General features: G+C 50.4%; 1 protein-coding gene across 2 annotated transcripts in view; it reads left to right on the top strand.

Annotated features, from left to right (window-relative positions):
• The first annotated feature begins 361 nt into the window (after window positions 1-361).
• Window positions 362-17019, top strand: part of BCL7C (BAF chromatin remodeling complex subunit BCL7C) — a 36048-nt gene continuing 19390 nt past the window's right edge. The window contains exons 1-6 of one of the 2 annotated variants that reach the window (XM_007530026.3): window positions 362-790; window positions 1302-1380; window positions 1653-1758; window positions 1859-2020; window positions 6052-6137; window positions 6822-7047. In XM_007530026.3, coding sequence (XP_007530088.1) covers window positions 699-790; window positions 1302-1380; window positions 1653-1758; window positions 1859-2020; window positions 6052-6137; window positions 6822-6947 — 651 coding nt within the window. In that variant the 5' untranslated portion in view covers window positions 362-698 and the 3' untranslated portion in view covers window positions 6948-7047. Of the gene's footprint in view, window positions 791-1301; window positions 1381-1652; window positions 1759-1858; window positions 2021-6051; window positions 6138-6821; window positions 7048-17019 lie in introns of those variants that run through there. The other variant, XM_060173090.1, reaches the window with a different exon arrangement.

Here is a 17019-nt window from a genome sequence, read left to right as displayed (position 1 = left end):
GTAGAGTCGCCAGGTCATAGCGATGGTGTATACTTAGCTGAATTAGAAAACAGCCAAGTTTCCCAAGCGTATTGACCAAGTCACAGCCCCCAGCCTGAGAGCCTCTGCTTCTCCGCCCGCACTTGGTCCTTGGCGCTGGTGGCCCTCGGCGGCGGAGACCTTCTAGTATTCGCAGAGCCGGCGCGCAGGCGGCACTCAGCCACCAGCTCAGGGAATGAGCGGCCCGAGGGAGGAATAACTGACGGCGGGGCGAGGGGCTGACAGACAGCCCCACGGCGGGGACGCCCACGCGCCGGGCTCGCAGCCTCTCGCCCCCGCGCCCACGTGGTCTGAACGCCTGGCCCCGCGCTGCCGGCCGCCCCGCTGTCCCCACCTCTCGCCGCCGGCGGCCGGCAGGGGGCGCTGCGCGTCCGGGCGCCCCGAGGGGGCGGGCCCGGTGGGGCGGGGCGGGCCGGCTGCCAGGCCTGGGCTCGGCCGCCCGCGCCTCCGGGCCGCTCCCGGGACAGGCCGGGGCGGGGCGCGGCGGCAGGAAGCGGGGCGGGGACTCGCGGACGCGTTGGGGAGCGAGGGAGGGCGCGGCCAACTCCCGGAGGGACGGCGGGCGGCGGGAGCGGAGCCCCGGCCTGGCGCCCAGCCTGAGCCCGCCGGACGGGAGGCGGCCCAGCCGGGGGCTCGGCCTCGGCCTCGGCCCCGCCAGCATGGCGGGCCGGACCGTGCGGGCTGAGACGCGGAGCCGGGCCAAGGATGACATCAAGAAGGTGATGGCGACGATCGAGAAGGTCCGGAGATGGTGAGCGCTGCCCCCGGGCGGGGACGGGACCCGGCGTGGACGCTCGACCCCCTCCCGACCCCCCCCCGCCGCCAGCGGCCCCCAGGCTCCGTGGCCGAGCCCGCGGCGCCCGGCTCCCCGCTCCCCGGGTGTACAAAGCGCGCTCCCCGGCCGCGCCGCCCCTGCTCGGCCCGTGCGCGCCCCGCCCCCTGGAGCGCGGACACTCCCCCTGCAAGTTTGCCCCGGGAGCCTCTTCCCTGGGCCCCTCGCGGCAGCCCCCTCGGACCCGCCCCCGGGGCGGTCTGCAGAGCAGTGCCCCATCCGTACCCTTGCCGAGGTACCATCACCACCACCCCCCTCCCCGAGTCCACAGGCCTCCCTTTCTCCCTCTGATTCTGCTCCTTTAGCCAATCGGCCCCTCCCGTCCCTCCTGTACCCCCAAACCTCTGCAGATACTCCCAGATGCATCTAGTTCTTGGGGGGGTTCTCTCCTCAAGCCTCGCTGACCCAACCCCTTACCCCCACCCCACAGGGAGAAGCGCTGGGTGACAGTGGGCGACACGTCCCTTCGTATCTTCAAGTGGGTGCCCGTGGTGGACCCCCAGGAGGAGGTGAGCAGGCCCCCCCACCCCCCACTGTCCTCCCACACCAGGCCCTGGCCTCTGTGCGACCCCGGGCCAGCCCCTCCCTACTCTGGCCTCCCGCCTCCAGCTGCGGACAGATGTTAGCAATTAACAGCGACTCCGCCTCTTGAGTCTTTTCCTGCCTGTCCCGAACCAGCAGTCAAGGCCTTTAGCTGTCCTGTGCCTCAGTTTCCTTATTTGTGCAGCGAGGGCTTTACAGGCGCTTGTCTGAGCCCTCACTTGGCCCTCTGCCTCTCCAGGAGCGCCGGAGGGCAGGCGGGACAGAGAGACCCCGAGGCCGCGAGCGGAGGGGCAGGGGCGCCAGTCCCCGAGGGGGCGGCCCCCTCATCCTGCTGGATTTGCAGGGTAAGTAGGAGGCCTGGAGGGTGGGGTGGGGGGGGGCTCAGCGGGGGTCAACCAAGGGGGTGGGGCCACAAGCCCAAATCTCTGGCCTTTGCTCCCACAGATGAAAACAGTAACCAGAGCTTCCACTCGGAGGGCTCCCTGCAAAAGGGCACAGAGCCCAGCCCCGGGGGCACCCCCCAACCCAGCCGCCCCGTGTCGCCAGCAGCACCGCCCGAAGGGGCACCCGAGGATGCTCAGCCACCGCAGCTGGGCCAGGAGAGAGGTAGGACCCCATGCCTCCCAGGAGGCCCTCTCCTAAATCTTGTCCCTCTCCCCAAAAGTTGAAGGTCCGAACTGAGTTTGCTTCTTCCCTGTGCTCCCCTCCCCCCTTCTCTGCCTCCCCAGGGAAGCCTTCTCCGCTTTTGCAGTCTCTACCCTGACTCTAGCGATTGTTTCTTCCCTCTAGCTTTTTCCTTTGTCTGGGATGGTCTTTCTCTATTTAATTTTTGAAGATTTACCAATATGTTAGTGAGAAAGAACCAGTGCATCGCTCTGGCACAGACCATGCGGGAAAATCAAACGCAGAACTTCATGCCTGAGAATCCAGTGCACTGTGCCACCTCCCAGGCCTCTGGCTGAGATTTTTTTCATGGACAGTTCATCTTAAACTACTTGAGATACACTCCCTCCCCCCACCCCACCCCCCACACACAGTACACACTCCCTTCAACTTCCCTGATGTTGGGCCTCTGTTGATCCAGTTCACAGGCTGTCCTCAGAACATGGGGGTGCACATAGTAGGTGCTCAGTGATGCTTGTTGAGCCATGAGTGATAGTGCTGATCCCTAGTGATGAGTGACAAGTGAGCTGATAGCCAAGAGAGCCCAAGCTGCTTGCGCTCTTACCTTAGGAGCCCTGTTCCCTCCTGAGCACATGACCTGTTTTCTTTCTCAGTCCTCTCTGTGGTCCTCAGAAGGTTCACTTAAGGCAGCCAAACTCCTGTAGTCCATGAACCAGCATCTAGGGCATAAGATCTCCTCCTCTTTCTTCCTCTACTTCCTCCTCCTCTTCCTCTTTCCTTTTCATCATCTTCTCCTGCTTCTTTAATTTGATAGGACAAAGAGAAATTGAAAGGGGAGGGAGAGAGAGACACACACACACACACCCACCCTCCCATGGCATTGTTTCAGTTTGAAGTTTCCCCCCTGCAGGTGGGGACCTGGGACTTGAACCTGGGTCCTTCTGTACAGTAATGTGTGTACTCAACTGGGTGAACCACTGCCCAGCCCCTAAGGTTTTCCTCCTTGTTTATCTTCCCCTGCCCCCGACTTACAACTGGGGTTCAGTGTCTGCACAACTTGGCTCCACTATTTTTCTCTCTTCTACGTAGAGGGTGAGAGACAGGAGAGACACCACAGCACTGCTCCCCCGCTTTGGACACTTTTCACCCCTGTGGGGGCTCAAACCTTGATCACTGTGCGCTCTACTGAGTGCACAGCCTGCCAGCCCGCCCCTCCCCCCTTTCTTCTAGAGAGTTGGTCCCTGAGTCCCTGATCTGGTCAGGGTCATCTCTCAGTTGTGTCCCCCCCCCCCCCACCTGCCTGGCCCCAGCCACCCCCCACACAGCTGCCAGGCCACTTTTTCTGAGTCAGTTTAGTCTCCTATTCTAATACCTGTGACCTTTGACTCCTCAGCCTGGCTTACTCTTTTGTGAACTTTCTCCCCTACCACCCTCACTGTCCCCTCCCAGGAACACTTGGGCTTGGGCCTGTGGACTCTTGTCTAAATGCTGCCATGTTCTCATATACCTTGGCTAATAGAAAGGTCATTGCTGGAGTTTACCGAGCATCTACTATGTGCCAGACACTGCTCAGGGCTCTACCAATGTGGCCTCATTTTGTCCTCACCTAAGTTTCATGGAATAACTTCTTTTTATTTATTTATTTATTTAGTTATTTATTTTCCCTTTTGTTGCCCTTGTTGTTTAACATTGTTGTGGTTCTTGATGTCGTCTTTGTTGGATAGGACAGAGAGAAATGGAGAGAGGATGGGAAGACAAAGAGGGGGAAAGAGAGACACCTGCAGACCTGCTTCACCACCTGTGAAGCGACTCCCCTGCAGGTGGGGAACCGGGGCTGGAACTGGGATCCTTACGCCAGTCCTTGCGCTTTGTGCCACGTGCACTTAACCTGCTGCGCCACACCCGACTCCAGGAGTAACTTCTTTCTTCTCTCTCTCTCTCTCTCTCTTTTTAAAATTTCTTTATTGGGGAATTAATGTTTTCCATTCGACAGTAAATACAATAGTTTGTACATGCATAACATTTCCCAGTTTCCCATATAACAATACAACCCCCACTAGGTCCTCTGTTATCCTTCTTGGATTTGTAGTCTCCCCACGTACCCCAGAGTCTTTTACTTTGGTGCAATACATTCTCTCTCTCTTTTAAATACTTTATTTATTTATTAATGAGAAGATAGGAAGGGAGAGAGAGAGAAAGAACCCTTTGGTACATGTGCTGCCAGGCATCAAACTCGGGACCTCCTGCTTGAGAGTCCAATGCTTTATCCTCTGGTGTCACCTCCTGGGCCATGGAACTCCTGTCTTGTTATCCTCATTCAGCTATTTCTTTTTAAACATTATTCATTTATTTACTTATTTTTTAAAATTTATTTATTTAAGAAAGGAGACATTAACAAAATCATAGGATGGGGGGGTACAACTCCACGCAATTCCCACCACCCAATCTCCATATCCCATCCCCTCCCCAATAGCTTTCCCATTCTCTATCCCTCTGGGAGCATGGACCCAGGGTCATTGTGGGTTGCAGAAGGTGGGAGGTCTGGCTTCTGTAATTGCTTCCCTGCTGAACATGGGCATTGACTGGTTGGTCCATACTCCCAGTCTGCCTCTCTCTTTCCCTATTTTTTACCAGAGTACTGCTCAACTCTGGCTTATGGTGGTGCTGGGGATTGAACCTGGGACCTCAGAGCCTCAGGCATGAAAATATTTTGCAGAACCACTATGTTTTCTCCCAGCCCTAGTTCTTTATTTTAACTTTATTTCATTACTTTCCCACTTTGTTATCCTCATTCTCCAGATGGGGAAACTGAGACCCAGAGAAATTAAGTCACTTGCCCAGGCTTGGGATTTGAACATAAGCAGTCCAAACCCAGATTTATTCATTTATTTTCTTTTCTTTTAATGATTTGTTTATTCAGCTAGAATACTACTCTGCTCTGGCTTATGGTGGTGCTGGAATTGAACCTGGGAATTCAGAGCCTCAAGCATGGAAGTCTTTTTGCAGAACCATCATATTGTCTCCCTATCCCATTCTAGTATTTATTTAATTTAAATATTTTATTTATTTATGAGAAAGATAGGAAGAGAGAGAAAGAACCAGACATCACTTTGGCACAGGTGCTGCTGGGGATCGAACTCAGGACCTCATGCTTGAGAGTCCAAAGCTTTACCACTGTGCCACCTCCCAGACCACTAGTATTTATTTATTATTTGACGTAAGGGTTATACCTGGGGCTCGGTGCCAGCAGGACTCCACTGCTCTCACTGGTCTTTTTTTTTTTTTTCTTCCCTCTAAAATAGAGGGTAAGAGACAGAGGAGAGAGAGAGAGACACACACACACACACACACACACACAGACACTGGAGCACTGCTCTTGAAGCTAACTCCTACAGATACTTCCTTGTGGTGGCCCAGGCCTCAGACCAATATCATGCATAGTAATGTGTGTGTTCTGCTGGGTTATAAAATTCTTTTATATTTATTTATGTATTTAGGGCGGGGTAAAGGGATAGAGAGCCAAAACCTCACTCTGGCACATGCAGTGCCTGGGATTGAACTTGGAACCTCATGCCTATGAGTCTAGAATTTTATTTATTTATTTTTTTAAGATAGACACCACAGCACTGAAGCTTCCTTCCAAGTGGTGGGGGCCAGTCTTGAACCTGGGCTGTGCACTTGGCAAAGCAGCGCACCATCCCGATGAGCTATTCGGCAGGCCTTTAATCCAGTGCTTTAGCCACTGTATCACCTCCCATGCTGCACCACCGGAATCTTGACAGTTTGCTTCTGCTCAGACCGTGCTCTGCCTCCCTCTGGTCTGGCCAATCAAACCCTCCTCACAGGTTGAGATTCTACCTCTAGGTCCTCTCGCAATCCTCTGGCTTAACCATTGCCCTGCTTCCTGCCCCTCTTCAGTGGCCCCAGTTATTTTTTTTTGGCGGGGGGTGGGGTGGGGGGGCTCAGTTGGTGAGTTTCCCAGCAACTCAGGGCGTATTTCCTTGATGTTCCAGATCCTGGGAGCGTAACCACGGGTGGCACGGACGAGCCCCCGATGCTGACCAAGGAGGAGCCAGTTCCTGAGTTGCTGGCAGCAGAGGTGAGAGCAACCAGACTGCTGGCCTCCTGCGTCTTTGAGATTGTGGGGGACTTGGGGGCAGCCAAACACTGGGGGGGGGCTGTATTCCTTAGGCCACAGTTAATGACTAAGAAGCTAGGTTCTGAGGTCTGGAAAACACAAGACGGGTTGATTGAAGACCACTGAAAGCCTGCAATGACCATGGTGCTTTCCCTAAGTATGACTTTTTTTTTTTTAAATCCCAAACAGTAAAATTAGTTTAAGAAAGTCCCTTCTCTTTCCTTTATACGTCTGATATTTAAAAAAAAAAGTAATTATTTAAATATAGATGTAGCCTGAGGTGTTTTTTTTTTTTTTTTTTTGTCTTTTTAATGTATTTATTAGAGAAAGAGAGAACAGAGGGTCACTCTGGCACAGACAATGCCAGGGATCAAACTCAGGACCTCATGTTTGAGAGTCTAACAGCGCTTTACCCACTGTGCCACCTCCTGGGCTGCAGACAGTGACTTTTTCCCTCAAGGCCTGCCTCAATGCATTTTTCCAGAAATAGCAAACAGCAGTGTGTCCCCCTCACAGCTGTACCCACCATCTGCGCCCCAGGTCCCTGGCTTTGGGCTAGACTCCTGGTCCGGGAGGGGAGTGGGCTGGAGGCTCTGGAGGAAGCCATTTGTGTGGAGCTCATGCCTGTCCGCCCTTCCTCTCCAGGCCCCGGAAGCTTACCCCGTCTTTGAGCCAGTGCCACCTGTCCCTGAGGCAGCACAGGGTGACACAGAGGACTCGGAGGGCGCCCCCCCACTCAAGCGCATCTGCCCCAATGTCCCCGACCCCTGAGAAGCCGGCCTGCCTGCCCTGCTGCCCCAGGAGTGTGTGTGTGTGTGTGTGGGAGGGTGGGGACCCTGTGGCTTTTTACAAAATAAAGACGCATTTTTAATTTTGTGTCCTGTTGTTTCCCCCCCACTGGGGCTGGGGAGGTGGCTTTCAGAGACCATTTTGTCCACTTTCTCCGATGGGGCCCCCAAGTTATTCAGCCAAGCGTGGAAAGGAGGCTCCAGCAGGGACCCTGCCTTCCCGCACCCCCACCCCGAACTGCCCTGTGTCTCCCTGACTATCAGCCCTTCTCCCCTGGAAACCCGTCCCCCATGTCTTCCTACTGAGTCTCCTGTGAGCCCAGCAGTAACCTAACCAAGGCTGTGAGCAGTTCGGCCTGTGAGGCCTGCTCATACAGAGGAATTTTTGGGCCTGCTGACCCCGTTTGTCCCCAGCTTTAGAAAGCTATAGCAGTGCACCTCCGGGCCTTTACTCAGCTGTCCCTCCACTTGAACCTCTATCCACTCTAAGTTGAGCCTTGTTTGCCCCCAAACTCAATCCTACTCCTGGAAGCCTTCCGTGATAGCTGGCTCAGTCAGTCCCCCAGGTTTGGGGCTTCTCCCCTTTATCTCAGCATGGATCAGGCTATTTAAGATGCTTTGTTTACCTGTCCTTTTTTCCCCCCTTTTGTTGCTCTTGTTGTTTTTCATTGTTTTTGTAGTTATTATTGTTGTTGTTGATGTCATCATTGTTAGATAGGACAGAGAGAAATGAGAGAAATGGAGAGAGGAAGGGAAGACAGAGAAGGGGAGGGAAAGATAGACCTGCAGACCTGTTTCACTGCTTACCAAGTGACTCCCCTGCAGGTGGGGAGCCAGGGGGCTAGAACCTGAATCCTTGCGCTTTGTGCCACGTGTGCTTAACCTGCTACACTACCGCCCGACTCCCTTTTTTTTTTTTTTTTTCAGTCTCTTGTCATCTTGTCTGCTAGACACTTAGACACTGGGGTCCTGAATGCAAAGGCAAACCTATTCTCCAGCCTTGCGTAGCACCATACTGGGTAGAGGGAAGTCATAGTAACTGGTGAATGAATGAATGCGTGCATGCATGAATAATTGAATGGGCTTGGGCTATCCTGGAAGGCTTCTCTGAGAAGGTGGCAAGTCCTGGCTCTTCTTACTCAGGAGCTGAGGAGCTATAGTTAGTACCCCCCCATATATATGTATATATATGCTTTTAGTTTGGTCATCTGAGCAATGGAGTTAAAATTAGTTCTTTTCAGGCTCCATAGTGGGGAAAACTTCAAATACTATGTTACCTTCCTGCTGTGCCTTCAAGAGGCTCAGAGTTGGGTTGCATGAGCCTGAGTTTAGTTTTTAACAGAGGAAGAGACAGAGGTTCAGAGAGGACCATATTGCAACTTTAAAGGACCATCACTTAATGGAAGGGGTATTTCGCTGACAGCTCCTGCAGTAGTAGATGTCTGAGCCAGGACTGTCTGGCGGGGGGGGGGGAGGGGGGGCGTCAGGCGTTCAGGGACCCGGCATGTTCTTTCTGTAGGCTTTGGCGACAGGTGACCCACAGAGTGGCCCACAACACTATGACCTTCTCCCTCAGTGCTGTTCAGAATGAGCCTCACAGGACTGAGGGACAGTCAGGTGTCAGCTGAGCTGTTCCTTCCAGGCGCTGCAGGGCCCTGTGCCACTTCCTAGTCTCCGCTGCTGCGCTCCACTGTAGGCTACTGCGCTCCTTGGCTTGTGGCATCCCCCCTCCGGCTTCAAAGTCAACAGCACAGCCTCTGCTGAACTCTCTGTGGCCATCACCCCAATTCCTTCTCTAACTTGCCTGGCTCCTTCCCAGCTCAAGAGCTTTAATCTGATCACAGCTGCAAAATCTTATTTGCCGTGTTAAGTAAAGTAACAACCCCTAGTTCTGGGGGCTAGGGTGCTGGATTATTTCATGGAGTGATGGTCTTGGCCGTTTTCTGGGTATGAGTTTCGTCTCATTATCTCCCTCGGGGGTGATCCCTGTGGGGTGATGCTTGTGCCCTCTCTGATGTGTCTTGTATGCAGTTGTTGTATAGTGCATATTCTGGATTGGGCTGGGGGTTCGAACCTCAGTTTCTCCATTTGATTGTGGCGTGACTTTGCGCAGTGTCTTAATATCTCCGTGGCTCAGTTCTGCCATCCCTAAAATGAGGATAATAACAGCTTTAGCCTGGGGCCAGCAAGGTATCTCACCTGCTTTGCCATGTGCTTGAGCCAGGCTGCAACCTGTCCTGTCTCCTCACCTCCTACATAGCTGTGGTCCCCCCCCCCCCCCCCGAGAGCACTGCTCAGCTCTGGTTTATGGTGGTGCAAGGGATAGAACCTCGGACTTTGGAGCCTCAGGCATGAGAATCTCTATGCATAATCATTATGCTATCTCTCCTGCTTTCTCTCTCTTTTTTTAAAAAAATATTATCTTTATTTATTTATTGGATACATAGCCAGAATTTGAGAGGAAGGGGAAGACAGAGAGATACTTGCAGCACTGCTTCACTGGTTGTGAAACTTCCCCCCTGCGGGTCCTTGTGCATTGTAACACATGCACTCAACCAAGTGTGCCACCACATGGCCCCCAGCCTTCACTTTCTATCTGAAAATGGTAGCCTGGAGCAGTGGAACCTTGGTGACACCAAAAGAAAGAAAAGCACAGCTGCCTGGTCAGGACTTCATGAGGCCATCCATTGAAAGAACATTCTAGATTGGTGCTGAGTGCAGATTCAGTACATGGTATCTGCTATTCCATTTTGCAGAGGAGCAGGGGGGGGGGGGGATAGAGGCTGGAGACTCACCTGTTAGTGAGGCCGGGAGGATGGGGTCCATTCTTGAACAGCCCGGGAGGCAGTGCAGTGCTAGAGCTTTGGACTTACAAGCATGAGGTCCTGAGTTCTGTCCCCAGCACTGCGTGTGCCAGAGAGATGCTCTGGTTTTACCTCCCTCTCTCATGTTAATAAATAAAATATTTTAAAAAGAAAGATCAGAGCTTAGGTCTCCCTTATTCCTGTCTCTCCTGGACCTAGTGTCTCCCATGTCTGTGACCCACTCCGTGACATGATATTAACCAGGTACACTACTGCCCAACGCCCCCCCCAATATTTTTTTGTTTTTGTTTTTTCCTGCCTCTAGGGTTATTGCTGGGGCTCGGTACCTGCTCTACGAATCCACTACTCCTGAAAGCCATTTTTCCCACTTTGTTGCCCTTGTTGTTGTTATTATTTTGCCATTGCTATTGTTGGATAAGACAGAGAAAAATAAAGAGAGATGGGGAAGACAGAGTGGGGAGAGAAAGAGAGACACCTGCAGACCTGCTTCACTGCCCGTGAAGACACCCGAAGAGAGAAAGAGAGATACATGCAGGTGGGGAGCTGGGGGCTTGAACCAGGATCCTTGCCCTGGTCCTTATGCTTCACACCATGTCCGCTTAACCCACTGTGCTACTGCTGCTGCCCCCCTATTTTTTTTTAAATATTAATTTTATTTTTTAGAAAGAGGGAGGGGGGAGCCATGTGGTAGAGCAGCCGGTTAAGTGCACGTGGCGCAAAGCGCAAGGACCGGCACAAGGATCTCGGTTTGAGCCCCCGGCTCCCCACCTGCAGGGGAGTCGCTTCACAGGCGGTGAAGCAGGTCTGCAGGTGTCTGTCTTTCTCTCCCCCTCTCTGTCTTCCCCTCCTCTCTCCATTTCTCTCTGTCCTATCCAACAACGACGACATCAATAACAACAATAATAACTACAACAATAAAAAAAAAGAAAAGAAAAGAAAGAGGGAGGGGGAGAGACCAGAGCATCTGACACATGTGATACCAGGGGTTGAACTCAAGACCTCACGCATGTGAATCCAATGCTTTGTTTACTTTGCCACCTCTTGGGCCTCTGACCTGATTTAAAAACCACCTCTTCCAGGGCCGGCTGAATAGTACACTTGGATACTGGGCTGCCCAGGTTCGAGCCTGGCATCTACCACACTGAAGAAAGCTTTGATGCTGTGGTCTCTCTCTTTCTCTGTCCCTCTCTCTGAAAAACAAAAACGAGCAAACAAACCAAAAAACCAGAAGGCTAACCCTCTTGTCCCTTTCTGGAGGACTCACCATTTCCTGAATGTCCTCGGTGGCAGGGCTGACCCAGTGCTCTGCTCCCCACCCCTGCATACCCCCCCATGCACCCTGGTTTCTCAGCTCTTGAACTGTTTGTTCATGCTTTTTTTTTTTTTTAAGAAAGAAAATATTAACAAAACTGTAGGATCCATACTCCCAGTCTGCCTCTCTCTCTCTCTAGTAGGGTGGGTCTCTGGGGATGCGGGGCTCCAGGACACATTGGTGGGGTCCTCTGTCCAGGGAAGTCTGGTCGGCATCATGCTGGCATCCGGAACCTGGTGGCTGAAAAGAGAGTTAACATACAAAGCCAAACAAATTGTTCAACAATCATGGACCTAAAGGCTGGAATAGTGCAGATGAAGTGTTGGGGGTACTCTCTGCAGACTCTTGTGTACTTCTGCTTCCAGGTATATATTTTTCCCTGGTTTATGGGCACGTGTGAACATATGCTCTATCTCAGGGGACCTGGTCTATATCTAGGTTTGGGGACTTTATTGGGGAGTGGACCACCTGGGATGGAATTAGAGAATACTATGAAAGGAAAGGTCTCACCCGAGTGATGAAGCTGAAGGGTTGTCGTTCCACACCTGAAGTCTCTGGACACAGTCTGAAGTGAAGCATGCTGGGATGGCACTCGTTGCGTTGATTAGGCTGCCATCGGCGGATGCAATATTATTTGATATAACTTGAGAGAAGCATGCAGGAAAGTGGGCCCCACCCTATGGTTCCAGGACGGGGAAATATAGGCTCTATAGTGGAAATGTGAGGTTCCTGCTGTCTTAGGGTTCAAGAAGACAATGGATAGTTATTGTTATCATCACATTATTTGGTAATTGGGTTAACTTTGAAAAGTCCCTTTGTTAGGGTTTGCTGTATAATACCCAGCATCTTGTATATAGCGGTGCCACCGGTTGCTTCTGTTCTACCTGGTCTAGACTTTTGAGACAGTCAACATATCAAAGACTCAGCCTATGTATTAAGAAGACTCAGTCTGTGTTTTAAAAAGTTCGAGACATATGATCAATTTTTCCCCCTCTCATATTAGTTAGTGGTGTACATGACTACACTTTAGTAGGACTGTACATAAACACCATTCCCACCACCAAAAGACTGTGTCCCATCTGCCCCCCACCCCCACCCCGGGAAGCCAAATGTCTACCCTCCCCCTCACCACAGGGTTTTTACTTTGGTGTCCTACTGCTTGTTTGTTTTTAACTTGTTAACTTATTTCATGAGACGAAGAGGGCCCAGAGCATCACCCTGGCATATGCCATGCCAGGGATCGAACTTAGGACCAATGTTTTGAGTCCAGAATTCGATCACTTGGCCTTGCTTTGCTGTCCGCCAGGAGGGCCGCTTCCTTTCTGTGCTCCTCTGACGCGTGCAGGCGCCTTCTTGTTCATCAGACCTCAGCTTCTTGCCGGTGTCTCTTTCCTTGTGCCTGTCTCCTTCCCTGCCACCTTCCTGCAGTGCTGGGTGTTGCTTCTGTTGCTCTGTGAACAGGCGACTGAACCTGCCCAAGTTGTATTTGCGTCTCACAGTGACTTGTGTGTATTGTGTGCTTACTTTTCTTTTCCTTCCTTCCTTCCTTCCTTCCTTCCTTCTTTCCTTCCTTTTTTTTTTAATTTATAAAATGGAAATATTGACAAGATCATAGGATAAGATAGGCACAATTCCCACCACCAGAAATCCATATCCCATCCCATCCCTTGAAAGCTTTCCTATTCTTTATTTTTTTATTTTATTTTTTAGCACTTACTTTTTTTTTTTTTGTCTCCAGAGTTATTGCTGGGGTTCAGTGCCTGTAATACAAATCCACTGCTCCTGGAGGCTATTTTTTCCCTTTGGTTGCCCTTGTTTATTGTTGTTATTGCTGTTGATAGGACAGAGAGAAATGGAGAGAGGAGGGGAAGCCAGAGAGGGGGAGAGAAAGACAGACACCTGCAGACCTGCTTCACCGCCTGTGAAGCGACCCCCCTGCAGGTTGAGAGCCCGGGGCTCAATCCAGGATCCTTGTGCTTTGCGTCATATGCGCTTAATCCTCTGCGCTACCGCCTGCCCCCCGCCCCAGCTTTCCTGTTCTTTGTCCCTCTGGGAGCGTGGACCCAGGGTCATTGTGGGGTGCAGAAGGTGGAAGGTCTGGCTTCTGTAATTGCTTCCCTGCTGAACATGGGCATTGTGGCTAGTCGATCTATACTCCCAGCCTGTCTCTCTCTTTCCCTAGTGGGGCGGGGCTCTGAGAAGGCGGGGCTACACGCATCATAGGTGGGGTTGTCTGCTCAGGGAGGTCTAGTTAGCTTCATGGTCGCATCTGGAACCTGGTGGCTGAAAAAGAATTAAGATATAAAGCAGAAAAAATTGTTGTCTAATCTTTCTTTTAGTATTTAAAACAATTTATATTTATTTGTTTCCCTTTTGTTGCCCTTGTTGTTTTTTTATTGTTGTTGTAGTTATTATTGTTGTTGTTATTGTTGCCGTTGTAGGATAGGACAGAGAGAAATGGAGAGAGGAGGGGAAGACAGAGAGAGGGAAAGAAAGATAGACACCTGCAGATCTGCTGCATTTTTTTAAAAAAAATTTATAAGTATTTTATTTTAATGAAAGATACTGAGAGAAAGACCAGAGTACTGCTCAGCTCTGGCTTATTGTGGTGCTGGGGAATTGAACCTGAAACCTTAGAGCCTCAGGCATGAAAATCTGTTAACAGAAACAGTATGCTATCTCCCAAGCAGTTTTTTTTTTCCCTTTTGTTGTCCTTGTTGTTTAACATTGTTGTGGTTATTGATGTAGTTATTGTTGAATAGGACAGAGAGAAATGGAGAGAGGAGGGGAAGACAGAGAGAGGGAGAGAAAGATAGACACCTGCAGACCTGCTGCATTTTTTTAAAAAAAATTTATAATTATTTTATTTTAATGAAAGATACTGAGAGAAAGACCAGAGTACTGCTCAGCTCTGGCTTTTTGTGGTGCTGGGGAATTGAACCTGAAACCTTAGAGCCTCAGGCATGAAAATCTGTTAACAGAAACAGTATGCTATCTCCCAAGCAGTTTTTTTTTTCCCTTTTGTTGTCCTTGTTGTTTAACATTGTTGTGGTTATTGATGTAGTTATTGTTGAATAGGACAGAGAGAAATGGAGAGAGGAGGGGAAGACAGAGAGAGGGAGAGAAAGATAGACACCTGCAGACCTGCTGCATTTTTTTTAAAAAAAAATTATAATTATTTTATTTTAATGAAAGATACTGAGAGAAAGACCAGAGTACTGCTCAGCTCTGGCTTTTTGTGGTGCTGGGGAATTGAACCTGAAACCTTAGAGCCTCAGGCATGAAAATCTGTTAACAGAAACAGTATGCTATCTCCCAAGCAGTTTTTTTTTCCCTTTTGTTGTCCTTGTTGTTTAACATTGTTGTGGTTATTGATGTAGTTATTGTTGAATAGGACAGAGAGAAATGGAGAGAGGAGGGGAAGATAGGGAGGGGGAGAGAAAGACGGACCCCTACAGACCTGCTTCACCATTTGTGAAGCGACTCCCCTGCAGGTGGGGAGCTAAGGGCTCGAACCAGGATCCTTACGCTGGTCTTTGCGCTTTGCGCCACGTGTGCTTAACCCACTGTGCTACTGCTCAACTTTTGTTTTGTTTTTTAAAGATTTTATTTATTTTATTAATGAGAAAGATAGAAGGAGAGAGAGAAAGAGCCAGACATCACTCTGGTACACGTGCTGCTAGAGATTGAACTCAGGACCTCATGCTTGAGAGTCTAGTTCCTTAACCACCGCGAAACCTTCCAGACCACTTTTTTTTTTTAAGAGATTTATTCTAAAGGACTGGTGAAATAGCTCACTTGGATAGTGCGCTGCGTTGCCACATATGTGATCCAGATGGGAGCCCGGCCCCCACCACACTGAAGGAGTCTTCGGTGCTGTGGTCTCTTTGCTTCCATACTTACAAAGTAAACGAATAAATACTTCCTTTAAAAAGGGGGGGGTGCTCAAGGAAGACTTGGGAGAGACACTGGGGCCAGGTGGTACACTCAGCAGAGCAGACATATTACCATGAAGACCCATGTTCAAGTCCTTGGTCGCCACCTGCAGAGGGAAAGCTTCAAGAGAGGTGAGCCAGGTCTCTCTCTTTACTTTTTTTTTTTTCTTTTGCCTCCAGGGTTATAGCTGGGACTTGCTGCCGGCACTACAAATCCACTGCTCTTGGTGGCTATTTTTTCCCTTCTCCCGCCCCCCCCCCCGCATTTTATTTGGCAGGACAGAGAGAAACTGAGAGAAGACAGGAAGATAGAGAGGGAGAGAGAAAGATAGACACCTGCACATCTGTTTCACAGCTTGTGAAGCATCCCCACTGCAGGTGGGGAGCAGGGGCTCGAACCCAGGTCCTTGTGCAAGGTAATATGTGTGCTTGACTGGGTATGTCACTTCCTGATTTTTTTCCCCCCAAAGCACTGTTCAGCTCTGGCCTATGGCAGTGTGGGGAATTGAACCTAGGACTTCAGAGCCTCAGATATGTTATTTTGCATAACTACTATGCTATTTCCCCAGCCTTTTTGAAAGTTTCAGAGATGATGCAAATATGCCTGAAAGTTTAGCAGCCACTCGCCCCTACTGGGTTTAAGTGAAGTTAAATATGACAACATTTGAAATCACATGCTTTTGAGGCTGGGGAGATAGCTCTCCAGGTAGAGTGCCTGCATTGTCATGTGTGGCCCTGGTTCCAGCCTGGGCACCACAAGAGAGGTGCTGTGGCAAGAGGAAGAGTCAGTGCTTTGGTGTCACTCTTCCCTTTGTCTTTCTCTCTACTTCCGAGTCTCTCTCTGCTGTGTGACACACAGGATTTCTTCTCTTTCTTTTTCTGTTAGAGACCAAGAGAGTTAGGGAGAGAGGAGAAAAAGAGATACCTCCAGCACTGCTCCACTGCTCGTGAAGCTCCCCTCCCAGCAGGTGAGAACCAGAGGCTTGAACCTTGAGTTCTCACATATGGTAATGTGCACTCAGCTGGGCGCACCACCTTCCGGCACATACAGGACTTGACTTCCAAGATAGCTGATCAGGGGCGTTCCCAGCATGGCTTCCCCTGCTGCTCCTTCCTTCCTCTTAGACCACACCTGCTTATCTTTTACACCTTGGCTCAGCTCTCATCACTTTCAGAATTCGCTGGCCCTCAAACTAGGTCTGGTCCCTGGTGAGTCACTGTACTGCTTCTTTCATCTGTCTGGTAACTCACTTCCTCTGCCAGCTGTGTCCTCTGAGGGCCTAGTGTGATTCCAGGTAAACAGCAGGTGTCTGAATGAAAAAGTGTCTGCAGGCTAGAGATCTCCTAGGCATGTGACTACATCTCTCTTTATTCCTCAAAATACCCCCCCCCCTTGGTTACATTTATACTTTTTTTCTCCTTTTTAAGAGACCAAAGGAGAACCGTTTGGCTCTGGTTTATAGTGGCACTGGGAATCGAACCTATGGCACCTGGAGCTTCAGGCATACAAGTCATGTGCTGTAGCATGTTGAGTTAGCTCCCAGTCCATTCAACATTTTTTTCTTGTTGCCAGGTCTTCACTGCTGTGGGATGACCTTTTTCAGAAAGTAAGGGAGAGGCAGAGAGACATCATAATACTAGTGTTTTGGAAGCTGAAGGCTTTTGAACCTGGGTTGCACCCATGGCAAATCATAGGCTTTCAAGGCCGAGGACGTAGTACAATGGATAAAGTGTTGGACTCTTAAGCATGAGATCCCGAGTTTAATCCTCTGCGTCACATGTGTCAGAGTGATGTGCTGGTTGTCCCTCTTCTCTCTCAAAAATATTTTTCAAAAGCAGAGACTCTACTGGGTGCACCTCTGCCTGGCTTTATTTATTTATAGTGGAACTAGCTTCACTCATGCAATTTCATTGCTCTCAGGCAGTTTTTTTCATTAAAAGAAATACAGGGACAGAGAGGAGAGATATACAGAACCAAAGCTT

The sequence above is a fragment of the Erinaceus europaeus genome, chromosome 15 (assembly GCF_950295315.1).
Source record: "Erinaceus europaeus chromosome 15, mEriEur2.1, whole genome shotgun sequence".
In the NCBI taxonomy this organism is placed as follows: Eukaryota; Metazoa; Chordata; class Mammalia; order Eulipotyphla; family Erinaceidae; genus Erinaceus; species Erinaceus europaeus.
This window is presented reverse-complemented; position numbering and strand designations above follow the sequence as displayed.